The sequence below is a fragment of the Mauremys mutica genome, chromosome 25, assembly GCF_020497125.1.
Source record: "Mauremys mutica isolate MM-2020 ecotype Southern chromosome 25, ASM2049712v1, whole genome shotgun sequence".
In the NCBI taxonomy this organism is placed as follows: domain Eukaryota; kingdom Metazoa; phylum Chordata; order Testudines; family Geoemydidae; genus Mauremys; species Mauremys mutica.
In genome coordinates this window covers 8,961,343-8,979,740 of record NC_059096.1, presented here as the reverse complement: position 1 = coordinate 8,979,740, position 18,398 = coordinate 8,961,343, and the positions used below count along the sequence as shown (strand labels likewise).

Below are 18,398 nucleotides of genomic sequence, written 5' to 3'. Positions count from 1 at the left end.
TACTGGTAACTGTTCACCTCCTAGTAAGAGACAAGGGTCAAATGACCTTGCTGATTTTATTACATCCATCAGAAACCTTTGATCACAAAATTTTGTTGATTTGACTACAGACCCTTGCAGGGTAGACCAGTCTGTGTCAGAATCAGGGCCGGCTCCAGACCCCAGCGCGCTAAGCGCGCGCGTGGGGCGGCATTTTAACAGGAGGGCGGCAGGCGGGTCCGGCGGACCTTCCGCAGTCATGCCTGTGGGAGGTCCAACGGAGCCGCGGGACGACCGGACCTCCCGCAGGCATGACTGCGGCGGGTGCGCTGGTCCCGTGGCTCGTGTGGACCTCCCGCAGGCATGCCTGCGGAAGCTCCACCGTAGGCGCGGGACCAGCAGCACGTCTGCAGGAGGTCCCGCAGAGGCATGGGACCAGCGCCTGGCAGCGCGAGCGGTGCAGTGCGCCACCCTGCTTGGGGCGGCGGAATTCGTAGAGCCACCCCTGGTCAGAATGATTCCATTCCTGCCTTTTAAAGAAGTCCCAGAGTGTGGCATTGGGCAGTTACCCCTTGGGCTCTCTTCTATGGGATTCCACAGTTTTCTGTTTTGCCATTTCTCCTGCTCAGTATACATGTCAAGCCATTGGGTGATAGTGAAACAGACTGGGCTATGATAGCACCAATATACAGATCCTATGTACAATCCTGTGTCTTGTATTCATCAAAAATTATATCTGTTTGGCTGAGATAGGGTCTTTGTTAAGGCTTTCAGTTAAGATTGGATGTCTTTCTAAAAGACGTTCTCCAGTTAAACCACAAATTAAACTTGATACAGAAATCACTGGGTGAAATTCTCTGGCCTGTGTTATGCAGATAATCAGACGAGATGATCATAATGGTCCCATCTATCCTTAGTCTCAGGGACTGACTTTTGTTTGTGTGTTTAGTACCTAGCACAATGTGGTCCTGGCCTACAATTGAAATCCCTTGACTCTACTGCAACACAACAAAATTATTGTAATAGTAATGATATAAATGACAGTCTAGATAAGGTGATTTGATTTTAGTTGGCTGAGGAAAGCAACCAAAGAACATGACAGGGTAGGTATCTTGCCCCAGAATTAGGGAATGTGCCTGCCCTTTCCCAAAGAAATGTGCAATCTTGTCACACTTCTTCTGGATCTTCAATTACTTTTAGATTTCTAAGTGACTTCTGTGGTTGAGGGCACCTTTGTTCATTTCTGCATGGCATAATCGATGAAACCATTCTTTGCTGCAGATTTTACTGCTCCAAGGTATCATTGAATCAACTAGCTTTGAAAGAGACTGAGTCCAAAAATTGTGGATATTCATACAAATAAGAATAGCACCTGTAGTGACATAAAATTACAAAGATTTTGAATTCTCCTGCTTTGCAACCTAAGCTGATCAGTGTTTTATTCCATAGGGTGTAATATTGCACATATAGGTGCATTTCCTATTTTGTCTGTGTTATTTCTTGCATAAAGTTTAATGAACTCTATATCAGTTCACAGTTAATCTCTATAATAAAATTTCAGGATTGTCATTCTGAAGCCTAGAATGTCTGTTGAGTCAGCGTGAAGTGATGGAGACAGCTACAGGCATAGTTGAAAGCTCTTTTGATTCAGAATATCACCAGGTTGAATCATCACAGGGTTTGTGACCTGTTGCTATACAATTTTTAAATTCTCAGCCATTTTAATTACACCCAGGTGGTGGACAGTAGCAGTAAGGCATGTTCCTGTGCCAGGCCAAAAGTCCTACATCAATATAACGTCCGAGTAACTCAGTCAGTCCGCACCCTTATTCTGCAGCTAATTTACATGCAACAATGTCATTGATTATATGAGGGAGACTGCACAGATGGTGGATTACTTGGTCCAGCTGCCACAGTTCTTCAAACCCACCCATACAGTAACACAACCAGCACACACAATATCCCCAAACACACACAGCGCCTCACCACAGCATCCACCTGTCATTCGCCACCTGCAGGAATCAGCACAAATCTCCCAGCACACAATAACCCCCCCACAAATCGACACAACTCTCCCAGCCCTACACACACATTTGCCCACCTTGCTTCATACTGTCTGCGAGAACCAGATGGAGTGTTGGAGTCCAAAGGTTCTGTGGTAGTCGGAATGTGACAGCCGATCAGAAGGTGGGAATAACAACTGTGCAGGGTAACAAAGAGGTGGTTGTGCCTCCAGCCAGGGGGACAGCCCTCTGTACAAACTGGGGGGAACATGGACTTCTAAGTTCTTAGCCATTTTGACTTTATAAATTACACAACACAAAATCCCAAAGCACAACCTCCCCAAACACAAGTCAACGCAACCACCCTTTGTTCCCCACCAACACAACTCGATAGCACAACCTCCTAGACACAACAACCCAACCAGAACACACAATAACCCCAAACACAGACAGCTCCTTACCTCATTTGCCACCCACACAAATCAGTACAAAATCTCCCAGCACTAGACGCACACTTGCCCACCCTCACTCAAATTTACCATAAACTTGAGCATCCCTGACTGGTACATGAAATAAATCATTGGTGCAAAATTCAATCAGTTAACTTCAGTGATCAAATGATACTTCAAAAATGTCCACCGTGAGTGGTGAACCTTTGTGCTCTGTGTGTGTGCTGGGCAGGACATTGCCTTAGAGCATTTTTGTTTTTCAGGAGACATTTTCTCAAATTGTCTTAGCAGACTTTCTTTTAAGAGAGACTTTCCAGCGCTGTCCAGTAGAAAAGGAGACACTTGTCTTTGCTGGGACAGGAAGCACTGTGTGCACTGCAGTTCTAATAGAAGCACACTGTGGAGCTCTGAATAAAATATGAACATGAGTCTCCTGGAAAAGCAGATTCACTGGGCCCAGTGTCAACTGTCTGTATTTTGGAAGGTTTTCATCTAATTAGCTGCAAGAAAGGCAACTTGGATGTAAATCAGGGAGCTTGGAATTTACAGAGCACAAAGAAAATCTGTTGTGCCTGATGCACACTTACACTGCCAGAGTTGTGTAAAGGGGCCTTGGTGTAACAGTGCCTTAAAGTGGGAGTTAGTGTAATTTACACCTATTTTAAATCCCCTTTACTTGGCCTGAGTGAGAGAAAGGTGTCTTCGCATAAAAGAAAATCAGGCCCATTAGCTCTTTATCTTCATCGTCCATTGTAATCTTTGGGCACATTGAGAATTATTTTAAAATCACAAAACTGGAATTTTAAATGTGAGGATGTGTCTGTGGGCAAAGAGTGTAGTAGGCAGAAGATACCTACTCAAGCAGGAAGGAAGAGATGGAGGAGTAGCTTTAGGGATAATACGGCTTTCCTTAATCTAGTGATGTTCAGTGTTAGAAGAAAGCAGTTCTTCCTGTAATTCTTTTGTATTGCTACGTGATGTAATGAAGTTGACAAATCAACTGGAAAAAAAAAAGTGTTCCCCCAACTCACAAGAGAGACTTATCCCCTCCAGACAAGGTACTCAGGAAATAGCTGAATAAACTGGGTTTGCTACATGCCTCGAAAGAGTAAAAACAAAAAACAACTCCTCGCCCAAATCCTAGGCTTTTTTGGACCAGCAGAGAAAGTGAGTTCCTCCCTCATCCTGAAAACACTGTGACCAGCCTGGCAACGTTCAGAGTGTTAACTGGAATCTGCTAGTTGATTTTAACTGCCAGGAAAGTGAATAACAGAAGTGGATCTCCGTAAGGAAGCCAGGGCACAACCCATGCAGGGCTTGGTAGGTCAAAATTAACACTTTAGTTTGCTTTTTGTATGTGCTGTGGATAATGAATGATTGACTGTAGGGATGTGCTTGAATATCAAATAACTAATAGCATGTGAATTGTGATATTCAGTTCTCTGACAGTGCCCTTGCGTTTCACTTTTGGGCCTCACCCGGGGTGAATTATGTGAGGCTTTTGTGATTTGAATCCATGTTCACTAGGGACTATGAATAGAACCACCCAGTTCATGTTCATTGGTGCCCTCAATCTGCATGTGAACCCTGGTGAACTCCAATGGTGAAAGCCCAGAGAAGAAACCTACCCCAAGCTGATTTGTTTATGCGGTGATGTAGTTTTCTCTTATGGTGAAACATTGTAATGGAAGCCCAAGATTTTTTTCCCCTTAAAATGGAACTGTGAAGAGAAAAGTTTGACACAGTCACACCTCACCCCTATCAGATGGCGCTGATACGACAACATGGGATGGGGCAATCCTAATACTGATTTGTAAAATCTTCAAACACAAGAACATAAGAATGGCCCTACTGGGTCAGACCAAAGGTCCATCTAGCCCAGTGTCCTGTCTTCTGACAGTGGACAGTGCCGGGTGCCCCAGAGGGAATGAACAGAACAGGGAATCATCAAGTGATCCATCCCCTGTCACCCATTCCCAGCTTCTGGCAAACAGAGGCTAGGGACACCATCCCTGCCCAGCCTGGCTAATAGCCATTGATGGACCTGTCCTCCATGAATTTATGTAGTTCTTTTTTGAACCCTGTTATGGTCTTGGCCTTCACAACATCCTCTGACAAGGTGTTCCACAGGTTGACTGTGCATTGTGTGAAAAAATACTTCCTTTTGTTTGTTTTAAACCTGCTGCCTATTAATTTCATTTGGTGATCCCTAGTTCTTGTGTTATGAGAAGTAGTAAACAACACGTCCTTATCTACTTTCTCTACACCAGTCATGATTTTATAGACCTCAATCATATCTCCCCTTAGCCGTCTCTTTTCCAAGCTGAAAAGTCCCAGTCTTATTAATCTCTCCTCATACGGAAGCCATTCCATACCCTTACTCATTCTTGTTGCCCTTTTCTGAACCTTTTCCAATTCCAATATATCTTTTTTGAGATGGGGCGACCACATCTGCATGTAGTATTCAAGATGTGGGCGTACCATGGATTTAGCATCAAAGCACCAAACAAGATCAGTTACCCAGTTAGACCCAGTAATTTTTGTATGATTGATCCTTATTAATTTTTTTAATTAATATTTGTAAATGTGTTTATTTTAGCATTTCTAGAGGAATCTAATTCTTATCTTTCCCCTTAAATAACATTCTTCTCTGTGTATACAAACCGTGGGCCTCATTCTCATTTAAACTAAGGCCCTTTACGCTGCCCTGGCAATTTCTGTAATTTCTCCAGCTCTGTGCACCAATATAACAATGAAATAATTTCCCTTTCCACTTCTGCTGATATTGTTTCTTCTCAGCCAGCAGGTGTCACTGTTAAACAGATTCAAGAATTCTAAGGCATGCAGAAATTCCAGTGTGTGTGAACTCTTCAGGGCCAGCTTAACCTACTGCTGAAAATAGAAGATGAGACGTGAAACAAAAGGATGGAATGTGATTAGCTTGTAGGTGCATTCCCATACTGAAGTCCTGCCGTACCTTATGCAGCATTGATATAATATCAAGAATTCAAAGGAGACATATCAGAAAGACAGATATACATGGGGATTCAAATGTGTATATATAGAAATAATATTCCAGGTCCATTTGGCAAAATACATCACACATGTTACTCCGAGTATAAGATCATAAGTTTTCATTGTGATTGAAGTAGACCGTCAGAGCATCAATCGAGTGCCATCAAGGGGGCCATAAGCAGAGTGATTAAGAAGACTTATTCCAACCATTTGGTTTAATTTTGTTTCCTTTCTTTGGGCCAAATGATTCAGTCCTGCACTTGCCAGTATCTGTTTTATCTGTCTTTGGTCTACTTTTCTTTCTCCTTTGCCACTTCCCATTCCCCCAACCCTGGGAGCACTATGTTTACTCTCCCCCCGATCAGACATTGAGCCTTGCTGTCCTGAGAGAGTTAGGTGCTCTCTGCAGAAAAGCAGTCTTGCACTTTTCACACATACAGAGTTTGATCCTGTCCAGAGCAGGTGTGGAGTGTTGTACAAAGTAAAAAATTATGAGCAGGATGGGGAGCCCGGGGAAACCCAATCCTCAGTTAATAAGAATGTTGCTACACAACCAAGTCACTCCTGCCTTCTGGCAGGAGGGAGGCTTGACAGGGGAGCATGTAGTTAAGAACCTTAATGGCCTGAAGAGCAGATCCCTATCTAAATCCACTCCAAAGAGGACAGATTCCTCCCCAACTCTGTCTTCCAAGCAGACAAATCTTCGTGCCCGCGTAGGCACATCCTAAGCCCCAGGACCATGATAAAGAACGTACACAGGAGCAAGGCTCTGCCAATACCAGACACTGCACCAGCAGCAACGCTGTCTGCCGCACCATCCAGGTCAAGGGACTGAGAACCACCGGTATCAATGAAGAGCAGTATCCCCACGGACCCCAGATGGATTCACCAGCAAAGAGCCTTTCCACTTCAACTCTGACGGGAGAGGCAGATAGGACCCTATGCACCCAGGGAAGAATGGAGATGTACACACCTGTGGAGGACATCTTTGTTCTCCTGGATCTGTAATCTTCCCTTTTGTCAGAACCAATCCTCACCGGGGATATTTTGACCTTGTCAGGAGACACAGTGTATGGGAAAAGAAGTCCATCCTCCATCCCATCTACTAAATGTGGTTTTTCTTCAGCAGAACTGATAGCACCATCAACTGACCCAGATCCAACTTTCTTATCATTGGGGGAGTCAGAAGTACCAGAGGAACAGTCATCACCTCCACTCAGGGAGATCAATCCAAACCGGACATTGCGAGCTGCCTGGAACCAATTTCGTCCACCCAAACCTGGACACCCACCCTTGGACCTGTGGTACCCCATGCTTTGGGGACCTCTGGAACTCACCTTTAACTCCTTATGACAGCACTGTTCAGGCCCTAGGACCTGTGCATATAACACCCAGGGTCTTTACAATTTAATAGGGAGTCATATTACCTCTCCCCTCCAAGAGAGCAATCAGAATTTCCTCCTGATTTGAAGAGGGAGAATACAAGCCAGATCCATTGTTACCGACAGGGATATTTTCCTCCTCTCCCAGTGACGCTGTTGCTCCAGATTCACCATCTCCTTTGGACAACCACAGCCAATTCCAAGAGCTGCTATGGAGAGTAGCAGAAGAGCTCTAGATCTCCAGGACATGCGACATAAGCTCCTGGACAGCCCACAACCCAAGGGATCAAGCTGGATAGCACTCCCTGTGAATGAAGCCATAGTGAAACTGGCAAGGACAGTATAGCGTACATTGGCAGGAAATGCAAGACATACTGCTCCAATGGAGCTCAAGGCCAGCACTCCAGAAGCGATGCTCTCCTACTCCCTTGGATAGGCCACTTGAACTGTGCCTTTCCTCCCATCCTGCAGCTATCCTGGGGTTATTTGGAAAATTTGACAAGACAGAGCGCAAGCCATCATTGTTGCACCCAAATGGCCCAGATAGTTCTGGTTCCCAAGTCTTTCGTGAATGTCAACCCCGCTGCCCATCAGCATTCAATCCTTGTCAGAGCTCTTGGCTCAAGAGAACGGCAAGCTCAGTCATCCCAATCTGGATGCTCTTCATATCACAGCTTGAATGGTCGTCACATCTAGAACATTCCTGTCCCGGAGCTGTGCAAGCCGTTATTAATGACAGCAGCAAGGACTCCACCAGATAACATTATCTTGCCAAGTGGAAGTGTAACACCAACAGACCCCGGTCGTCAGTGGGCAAGATTGAACCTGGGACCTCTGAAGCTTAGTGCGTCAGCCTCTACTGCATGAGCAAAAAACCACTTGACTCTTAGCTAAGCCTGTAGCAGACTCATTAATCTCTGGATGAGCTGGGTACAACTAGAGTGGGGACAGAGTACCACACTAAGCAAGCATATGTTACAGAAGCATTTCTCTATCTGGGACCGGCAGTCATATGTCTCCAGAGATACCAAGTAGTCCTGGTATCTTCGATAACCTTCTTACCCTCAAGATGATGTGTCTTTCCCTTAGCTTTCTGCGGGTCCACTTGGCAACAGTCAGTACATGTCACCCACCAAAGGACAGCTACTCTGTCTTTATTCACCCAGTAACTACTAGGTTCCTGAAAGGTTTAATCAGAACCTTTCCAAAAGTATCAAAGCCAACCCATCACAGGTACCTTGATTTAGGTCTTTTAGCACCCACTAAGCCACCCTTCCAACTCCTAGCTACATGTTTGATGTCTCACCTGTCAATGAAGGATGCCTTTCTCGTTGCCATTTCCTTGACCAGAAGGGTAGGTGAACTTGCAGCCCTAATAGCATACCCAGCATACACAATATTCCATAAAGAGAAGGTCTCTCTTCAATTGCACCTAAAATTCACCCCTAAGGTAGTTTCAAAATTTCACATAAATCAGATTATCCACTTGCCTGCGTTCTTCCCAAAGCTTCATGGTTCCAGGGAGGAGCGGAGGCTTCATGCCCATGACGTGTGATGAGCAGTGTGCCCGGGACATGTGATAAGCATTGATATTTTACCTGAAGAGAACAAAACAGAACCGAAAGTCAGGTAGATTGTTTGTTGCCATAGCGGAATGAGTCTGAGGACAAGCTATTTCCTCCCAGAAACTCTCCAAGTGGATCTCTGGCTATATCCGACTTTGTTTCATGTCTGCTCTCCCACACACAGTACAGGATCGCTCTACAAGAGCACAAGGAGCCTCAGTAGCCTCACTGCACAAGGTATCCCTGCTTCTTATTTGCAAGGGAGCAACGTGGAGCTCCATCCACAAGACATTACACCTTGGTCCAAGTCTCCTCTGCTGACACATCTTTTGGGATAGAGGTTCTACAAGCAGCCAGACCCTCCTCTTCTCACAGTATTCTTGTCAGTCACCCACAGCAGAATACACATAGGGACCAGCACTCAAAGAAGAAAGGGAAGTTGCTTATCTTATTGTACCTCGAGTTCTTTGAGATGTGTGGTTCCTATCTGTATTCAGCTTCGCTTTCCCCTTCCCCTCTGCTTCAATCATGTCTGGATTAACAGTAGAGAAGAAACTGGAGAGGCAGTTGGTCCACACCACCCCTTATAGGATCAAAGAAGATTAGGGTTGGAAGAGACCTCAGGAGGTCATTTAGTCCAACCCCCTGTTCAAAGCATATACCTTCAGAGCAGCGCATGAAGAGAGCAGGGTGTAGACGCAGACTGACAGACACCAATTGCAAAAATTCTCGGGTCTCAGTCACTTGGAGCCCATGCATACCTGCAGTGGAATACAGATTTTCCGACTATTTCTAAAAGAAATCCAGTTACAGTAAGGGAAGTAACTTCCCTTTTTCTGCCTGTGCTCCGGCCCTTTCATATCCTGCATTCTGGTTGGTTGGGGAGCAGGCACACAGGGGCTACCCTGATCAGTCTGGAGGGCTATGCCTCATACTCAGCTTTTCCAGTCTCCACATGTAACCCTCCCTTGTATTAGCCCTGACAGCAACAGTCTTGTGCATATCTTACATTGTCCCAGAACTTGCAGGATCAAGACCATTGTCTCTAGAATATGTATATGTCGATATGGGAATATTCTGTGATGAACTGTGCAGCGTTAGCATGCGGTGACACATACCACCTAGGAGAGTGAACAAAAGCTTTGATAACAGAGCTGACAGCACTATTAATTTTTCACACACAAAAACTTACATTAAAAATAGAAACCCAGTGAGGATAAACCTCTGCTGTGGTGAAATTCAAAGCAAATCATTTCACTGGGCTCCTTGATGTAGAAATCACTACTGTCATTCTGTGTTGTGTTTTTAAAAAAGACACTGCTGTTAGAATCAGTTTTAGTGTGCAATTATCATTGACAGAACAAGTGACTGCAGATATTTATCAGCAAGCCCAAAGCCGCTGCTTTTAGGTATAAGAAATATTGCAGAGGTAACACGTTGCTCATGAATTCTAGCCTTTATTCTGAAATAGTTCGTGCATGCCTTATTCATAACAACAGCCCAAACCGTGCACACAGATATATTATACATACACATATATTCTACCAGCCGCAGCTGGAAAGCAGTTAGGAACTACCTGCTGCCTGGGGCTGCATGGGTTAAGAATTGCACCTTATCTTCTGGTACATGGACCCAGCCACATTATTGGTGCCTATAATACCTACCCGTAATATAGAGAGCTTTGGGTTCAAAGCTCTTTCCAAACATTTTCTGACTATTCTTCAATCACCTCTGTGCAGTAGGCAAGTGTGAGCGTTATTAGCTTTGTTTCACAGATGGGAAAATTGAGGCTGACAGGCCCACGTATGGAAACAGAATCCGAGCCCAGTGTAAAGCTTCGGAGCGCCTTATTTCCATTCCAGTGCATAAGACCAGACATAAGGCCCAGAGCTGAGTTCTCTTAGTAGACTCAAATCACCATCCTTTTAGTTGCGGTAAATGTACAGGACATTGCCCAGCAGATAAGCGGTGTAATCAGGTTAGTCATTAGATGTCCTTGGTGTATTAAACTAACAGTAATAATGAGTTTTGCTGTACTGCTTGAGTTGCAGCTGCATCCTACAAAACTCAAGCAGTACATCACAGAGTCTGTTTCCTTTTAAATCCATTTTCTTTCCTCTGTCTCTTTATGGGCACTACCGAAGGCTAATCATCAGTAATGCTCCTCCTTTACAGTTTTGATCAGTGTATTTCGGAAGACCACCACTACTGTGAATATTACATTTGCGAGATTATCTTCTTTAAAGGGACACCACTGACTGAAAATCTGGTCAATTTAAAAAAAAAAAAAGAAGAATCCTAAAGTAGCTTCAGGTGATACAACCACTTCAAACTCCCCCTGCCGTTTTTCATGGTTTTCCAGTCACGTTCCCAATCCCATTTTGTACATGATTTTCTGTCCATCTCTGCTGTATGAAAGACTCACACAAACAGGGAAGTTACTGATTAAACTACACACTTACACATGGACAGCGGTGAAACTGACTATACGCAAAATGCTGCCAAATAAACAAAATACATAAACTGAATAAACAGAAATAAATATATTTTCTCTGGAATCCTTTTCAGTTCTAGTCATCTTAAGCGTCCCTTGTAACAATAGTGGGTACAAAAATTTCAGATGGCAGAGTGATAGTTAAGTTGATGTTGTACCTTTACATTTATTGCATTTTGGGGGGAGGTACAATAGAATTATGTGTAAGTTTAATGCTCTGGCCTTTGACCCATGGAGAAAAGGGTTTAAGTCTTGCCTTTTAAGGAAAATGGTTGAAAATGTGTTTTGTTGTTCATCCTATTCTGCTAATGGATTGGTGCTGGTGCTGGGGGCTGCCACACCCCTGGCTTGAAGCGGTTTCCATCATATACAGGCTTTACAGTTTGGTTCAATGGCTCTCAGCCCCCCCCCCCTATAAAAATTGTTCCTGCACCCCTCTGCTAATGGTCATGTCTCCATATTTTAAAACCATCCTACAATCTGGCAAATAATCATCAGTCTCTCTATTACCTGTCAGAATTAAGGTTCTGGCAGGGCTGTGTGTGAGAAGCTTGCTGCATACCAGGCCCTGGTTTACAAAATCCTTCACTTTCGTGCTACGCTTAAACAAAATGACAGGTCGTGGTTTCCCTTTTAGAAAGTGCTGTGTCTAAGGATTATCATTCTTTGGATTTAGACATGCTGATAAGCCCTAGCATTGTGGAAACATTGATCCTCTCGTCTAGATTACTCAGTTGCATTTAGATCATTCTAAGCACTGGCATATTAGTTTTTCCATTTGATAAGGTACTAATGGGATAGTAGCATGCGCTATCCTTAAAAACCCTATTAAAGCGACAAGTCACATCATGTTAGCTTGGGGGAGGGGGGAGTGTTGTTTTTTTAAATGTACAGCTACATTGGTTCCAGAAAAGAAATTGGTTTAAAAAGTCCCTGAGGCTTCCAAGGTCTTAGAAAAGCAAAATAATGCAATACACATGCCTTTGTTCCTTATCTGTAGTGTCAAGGGGAAATTACAGACAATTCTCTCTCTTTTCACATGTGTTTTTCACTGTGGAGTACAACAAAGAGGACAGTTCCAACAGTGTTTATTTATTTTTCTGATATAGTTGAATGATGGAGAAGATTGCCAAGCTGGCACTCAAAAAGCCTGGGAGGTCACTGTATCTGGGCTGCTTATACATTAATCCTGGCACTGCTTTTTGTAACTCTGCTTCTCAAAGTGTTCCTTCACGTGAATCTGTTTGTTGTTGTTGGGTTTTTTTCCTTTTAAAAATACAGTATATTTAAATGTAGAATGAGAAAGGGGTGTTGCTGTCAGGAGAAGCACTTCTTACAAAAACAAGAAATTCTTTTACAAGGAGACACTGTTCTCAGGCCACATAAGTCCAAGTATGGAACATTCTCTGGGGCCTGATCCTTCTCTGCTTTACATCTTGTGCTGTCACTTTCACCAGTGCAAAGTGGATGTAGAATTCTGTCATTCTGATCTGGTTATGTTTTATACCTGCTTTGCACTGGTGTTAAATGACTATAGAGAGCTCACAGCAGAAGAGAATCAGGTCCTTAATCTTTAAAGGGTCATTGTCAATTTAAAATATCAAAATTTTCAGATGGAAATGTGTGCGTTTGTTATGGTTACAAATTACACCTAAGATCACTAGAACTGAAAGTTAATTAAATACATTTTCCTCTCTTTTTTCCAGTTTACTTTATGTATTTCACAGCACTCCATCCACTTTCACTTTCCCGTCAGTTAATTAGCTTCTCTCTTGCTGAAACCATCTCTGTAAATATCAACAGGAAAGTTTAAAAACCCTTGTAATATTGTTTTACATCAGAGTGGAATTACAACAGTGTTAGGAAGATATAACAGAATGAAGAATCTGGCCGATTCTTTAAAAATTTCTTTCTGAAACTGGATTTTATTAAAATGTTTCACTTTCAAAAAGTCAAGCTGATGGTGTCCCTTCAATCACAGTTTTTCTCTGTAAAGTGATTTTAAAATGGCACCGTAAGGTTCTGTAATTGCTGTATCTCACCGATTATAGTTCATACCTGTTCACATTACAAGTAAAAACTGTATTTTCTAACCTCCAATCCTGGTAATTCCCCCAGAATCTGTAAATCAAACATAGTTCTTAAGTCCTATACACTCACCAGTAATAAAAGCCCTGCGATTAGTTTATGCCATGGTATACAAATCAGAATTAGTCCAGTTCATTCTCCCAAGCTGGGTTGGCTCTGCAAGGCTAACGGGAGTAAAAAAGTACTGTTGTAAAATATTACTTTGTCCATGAAGCCAGCAAATATGACTCAGAAAACACACGCACCTAGGAGATCTGAAGAATAAGGGCTTGTCTATTTTAGGTAGGATGTGAATAGCAATTCTGGTTGATTTCTCCATATAGACAGGCCCTGAGCAGGTATCGTTTATATGTAGTCACTTTTCTAACCATCCCCACAATTTAAAATGAGTTGACAGAGACCCAAAAGGAGAGAGAGAGAACACCAGATGCTGTATCTGCAGAAGAATCTTGAAATGAGATCTATGCCTCTCTTCCTTAACAGAAACGTTTTTCTAGCCTCAACTTCATGACCCAACAATTCTTATGTCAAGGAATTAAAATAAGAAATCATCAAGCAATTGGGTCTAAAATAAGTGAGATCCATTATAATGGGGTACCATTGAGAAGTATGCAGAGATACATCCTCATTAGAGGGACTCAGCCAAATGTCCAGGCTCTGTTTCAGCAGTTGTTTGGTCAGAATTTACAACCAGTTAAGAGAAGTCATTCGCTGGGGAAGTAGGTTGAGTGAGACTGATAGCCTAGGTCTCCCTTGTAAGGCAGCACGCAAGATTGGTGATGCTGAATGACACCAACCCCAAGGAGGACCCCTGGGATTTAAAAATGAAATGGGATTCTTCGAATACTAACTTTTTTTTATTCTTGTTCCTAGGAGTGGCCACACGCTGCTTGCCTTCTGGTTTTCTCGTCAGGAGGGGAAGCTAAACCGACAACAGACTATTGAGCTGGGACATCACATTCTCAAAGCACACATTTTTAAGGTAACAAGAATTCAATGAAAAGCTCACTCCATCCTCTTCCCTGACGCACATAGTCTGTCCAGACCCACTATCAGAGAGACATGGTGGGTGAGGTGGTATCTTTTATTGGCCCAACTTCTGTTGGTGAGAGAGACCAGCTTTCCTGGGACCAACACGGCTGCAACCACACTGCAGTACCCACTATGTAAGGTCTAGTGTGGCTGTAAGAAGTGTCATTGCTTCAGGCCTCCAAAACACATGAAGAAAGTTAGCGTTTGAGAACTGGTGAGGACATGAGGAATTCTAAAGGGCCAGAAAGTTGGGAAAATCTGCCTTGATTCTAAGGGAGGGGAATTAAAATCTGATAACATCTTGTTTTGTCAAACCACCACACACTGAACAGCAGATTAAAACGCTCCTCGCCAAGTTCTTCTGCACCCGACTTACAAATAAATGGCATTGCAATTTTGACTGGGCGTAACATTTTGCCAGAGACAAGGGTTGGAATTCCGTTCACAGAATGCAATGCCGTCCTTGTTACCCAGGTTTTCATTTTGGGCCCCCACAGCTCTTCTGAAACTTTCTTAATGTTAAAAGTGACAGAACCATAAGTGGAGAGGGCACGAGACAGGGTGTCAGGAGACCTGGATGTTATTCCTGCCTCTGCCACTGCCCTTGGTCAAATTTCTTCTTCTGTCTCCTTGTGTGTAACATTGGATGAGGTCCCTTCTTTGTAAAATGCTTTGTTCTTAATCTGGACATCTCAATGTATGAGTCAGGTATAGTTTGTTTATGATCTACCAGTGAGTGCATGTTTCTGCAGAGCTGAGCATATTAAAAAATGTCTAGTTACTGCTCCTTAATGGTCCATTTTTACCCTCCACACAAAGAGTGACCCAAGGGTCACTAGTTACGATTCAAGTTTGACCCACAACTGGAGTCATATCTTCAGGCCCAAAGAATGTTCACCAATCAGCATAGGAATTGGTTAGGTAACTGTAACTACTACAGAGAGAATAAATCATTTCTTAAAATTAATGGGAGCTGTTGGTACTCAGCATGTCAGAAAATCAGGGCACTCATTCAGGTGCTTAAACTTCAGCACCCACTTTGCCAATATTTTTTAGAGCAACAGGATAGTTTCGGTATCTCACCAGGCCTTATTAACATCCTGATAGATCTCTTTATTTAATTCCACTGGCTATATTAATGATCATGTGTAATGGCAGGTCTGCCGCATTTGAGATTATGGGGAAGTTTGAGGTAAAGTGAAGAATCCCAATCAGCGTATAATTTTCAGATTTTAACATACATAAGTAGCTCCAGATTCAGCCCTGACATTAATGGGGTCAGTTCCTATTAACGTCAGTTCCAAAGCTGAATTTGGATCCTAGTCTTTATCATTTTACACTTTATAATGGAGAAAATGGCAGGATTTCAAAATCTAAATAAACCTCACGTTTCATTAAGTGAATGAGTTGGCAATAGATTCCAACTTGAATTGAAAAATATTTACCATCCTGGAAGGTGTCTGTTAACATACGAAAGATGTCAGTGTAGCTTTCTGTTTCTAATTACTTGGCAAAATCCTTTGTGTATGATTTTAGCAAGAATAATTTGCCTCGGTGACAGCTAAGGGTAACATCAGGTTGTACAGAAGTCCTACAGAGTTTGGAAAGGGGTTTGGGTTAGATGGTTTTGCATGGGAAAAGCACTGTAAAGATTAGCCTTTGGTATTTCTTAAACTGATGTATTTTTATTCCTTAATTTACAGTAGTTGTTTGTTTACGAGGATCTGCTTGTATTTTTTACCAAATCGAACCATAGCAGCACTGTTTCTTGAAAGAGACACTTTCAAAGTGGAACCTTTCAAGGAGAAATATAAGTATCTTGTGTCCGTATTCCCATTTCTGTTATTGCAGATACTTTCTGTTTATGAGGAAGTGATTTCTCCTTCACAGCATCTCATTCTGCCTGGTCGTCTAGTAAAATCAATATCTTGTAGCTGTGACGTGAGCCTTCTGCCAAGTTAGATGCATGTCAGGTCATAAAGTCAGCTTACATTTTGTCTGTGGTATTGTGTTGGCAGAGCAGCCTTATCTAAACACAAAGGTCCTGATTCTAAATGTACGCTGGTTTGACGCCAGCATAGCCCCATTGGAGTTACCTTGTACACTGCTGTGAAAGGGGAATCAGAAGCTAAACCGTGGTCTGCGGGTGAAGCTTCCTCTTGGGGAGGCTGGCCCCTGCCCTGCCTCTTCCAGCTGAAGCCCGACCTCTTCTGGTCGAGTCCACCCCCCCCCCCCCCCGCTCACTTCTCTCAGCCTCCCCCATGGCCCCAGCCAGGGCGGGGTGGGGGGCTGAGAGCTCGGCCCGACCACAACGGGACTCTTGACCCTTGCCAGATCTCTGAGCACAGAGCCCATCTCCTGTTCCACCCCCGGCTGCGCTCATGACCCCACCCCATTCCACCCCTTCCCCCGTGGCCCCTCCCCCATTCTCCCCCTTCCCCATAGCCCCGCCCCCACTCTGTATCTTCCCCCGAGATCCCATCCCCTGCTCACTCCGTTCCCCCCCCTTTCCTGCTGTTGACCCGAGACCAGAAAAGCCTGGGGATGTAAGAGGTTAGGACTGAGAAGCTTTGACAAAGTACTGGGAAGATCCTGGATTGAAACAGCTAGGGTTATAGTAGGTGAGGTCTCAGGTACATTGACAGAGCTGCTTTGGAAGGATTTAGAACTGAAATAGCGCAGGGGTCCGTACACCAGAATTGCAGTTCGTTGGCATTGGAAACCTGCACAAAGTCAGTATTTACTAGTCTCCTGTTCCTGTGTATGAACATATTAATGAGATTAAACCCATTCCTCTTATTCCAGCAGTTTAATCTTGTATTAAAGTAGGATTCGTTGTTGCTGACAGATGCAGCCTGACTTTATAACTCAGGACTTAAAAAGAAAAGGGAAGAATCAGACACTAACTATGAATTGAGGAGAAATAAAAATTGGTTTCTACAGCTGAACTCTTTTTGTATTGAACATATTTATTTCATAGAAAACAAGTGCCCCCTTCTGTTGATCAGAGTGTCTTGCATACTCCAAGTATATTTGTTTCAGTACAGTTTGCTAACCACGTTTGCTACAGTATTTTATCTTCGGATGGCTATTTTGAAGGGTGCAGATATGCTTTCTCATGTCATAGAAGCTTTTTTGTTAATGTAATAATACACTAATCATGTTTAGTATTTCTTTTAAATTGCTGCTTCTAATGTGTCCAAATTATACAGTGCTCACTTAAGTAACTGAAATAAATCTTGATATGTTCTTGTTTTATAGTGTGTGATCTAAAAAGCAGGGACTAATAATTGCCAGAATTCCTGAGGTCTTTGGTTCCTACCTCCAAATACACACAAACTTTTCCTCTACAAGCATAGAGTCAAGTAAAGTAAAAATCTTAAATGAATCAAACTGTATCATAGAATTTCTATGGATAGAAATTCCATGCTTGAATAATAAGAGAATAGCAATAGGAATATACTACCGATCACCTGGCCAGGACGGTGGTTGTGAAATGCTCAGGGACATTAGCGAGGCTACAAAAACAGAAACCTCAATAATAATGGGGAATTTCAAATAGCCCCATATTGACATGATACATATCACCTCAGCTTGTCCTGGAACCCACAAGGGGAGAGACAATTCTTGATTTAGTCCTAAGTGGAGTACAGCATTTGGTCCAGGAGGTGAATGTAGCTGAACTGCTTGGTAATAGTGACAATAATGCAATTAAATTTAACATCCTTATGGGGAAAAAGCACCAAAACAATCCAATGCAGTAGGATATAACTTCAAATGGGGAACTACGCAATAATGATGAAGCTAGTTAAAAGGAAATTAGAAAGAATGGTCACAAGGGTGAAATGCCTACAAACTGCATGGAGACTATTTAAAAATGCATAATAGATGCTCAAATTAAATATATTCCCCAAAATAAAAAAACGGTAAGAGGGCCAGAAAAATCATGGAGCAGGTCCTCAAGGAGTCTATTTTGAACCATTTGGAGGAGAGGAAGGTGATCAGTCAACATGAATTCACCAAGGGCAAGTCATGCCTGACCAACCTGATCGCTTTCTATGATGAGATAACTGGCTCTGTGGATATGGGGAAAGCGGTGGACGTGATATATCTCAGCAAAGCTTTTGATACAGTCTTCCACAGTATTCTTGCCAGCAAGTTAAAGAAGTATGGATTGGATGAATGGACAGTAATGTGAATAGAAAGCTGGCTAGATCCTCAGGCTCAATGGGTACTGATCAACAGTTTGATGTCTAGTTGGCAGCCGGAATCAAGTGGAGTGCCCCAGAGGTCAGACCTGGGGCCAGTTTTGTTGAACATCTTCATTAATGATCTGGATGATGGGATGGATTGCACCCTCAGCAAATTTGCAGATGACACTTAGCTGAGAG

General features: G+C 43.1%; 1 protein-coding gene across 6 annotated transcripts in view; it reads left to right on the top strand.

Annotated features, from left to right (window-relative positions):
• TANC2 (tetratricopeptide repeat, ankyrin repeat and coiled-coil containing 2) overlaps window positions 1-18,398 on the top strand; it is a 602,081-nt gene that overhangs the window by 539,761 nt on the left and 43,922 nt on the right. For all 6 annotated transcript variants that reach the window (XM_044999330.1, XM_044999329.1, XM_044999328.1 and 3 more), the window contains one exon: window positions 13,849-13,957. In XM_044999330.1, the coding sequence (XP_044855265.1) occupies window positions 13,849-13,957 (109 nt within the window). The remainder of the gene's footprint in view (window positions 1-13,848; window positions 13,958-18,398) is intronic.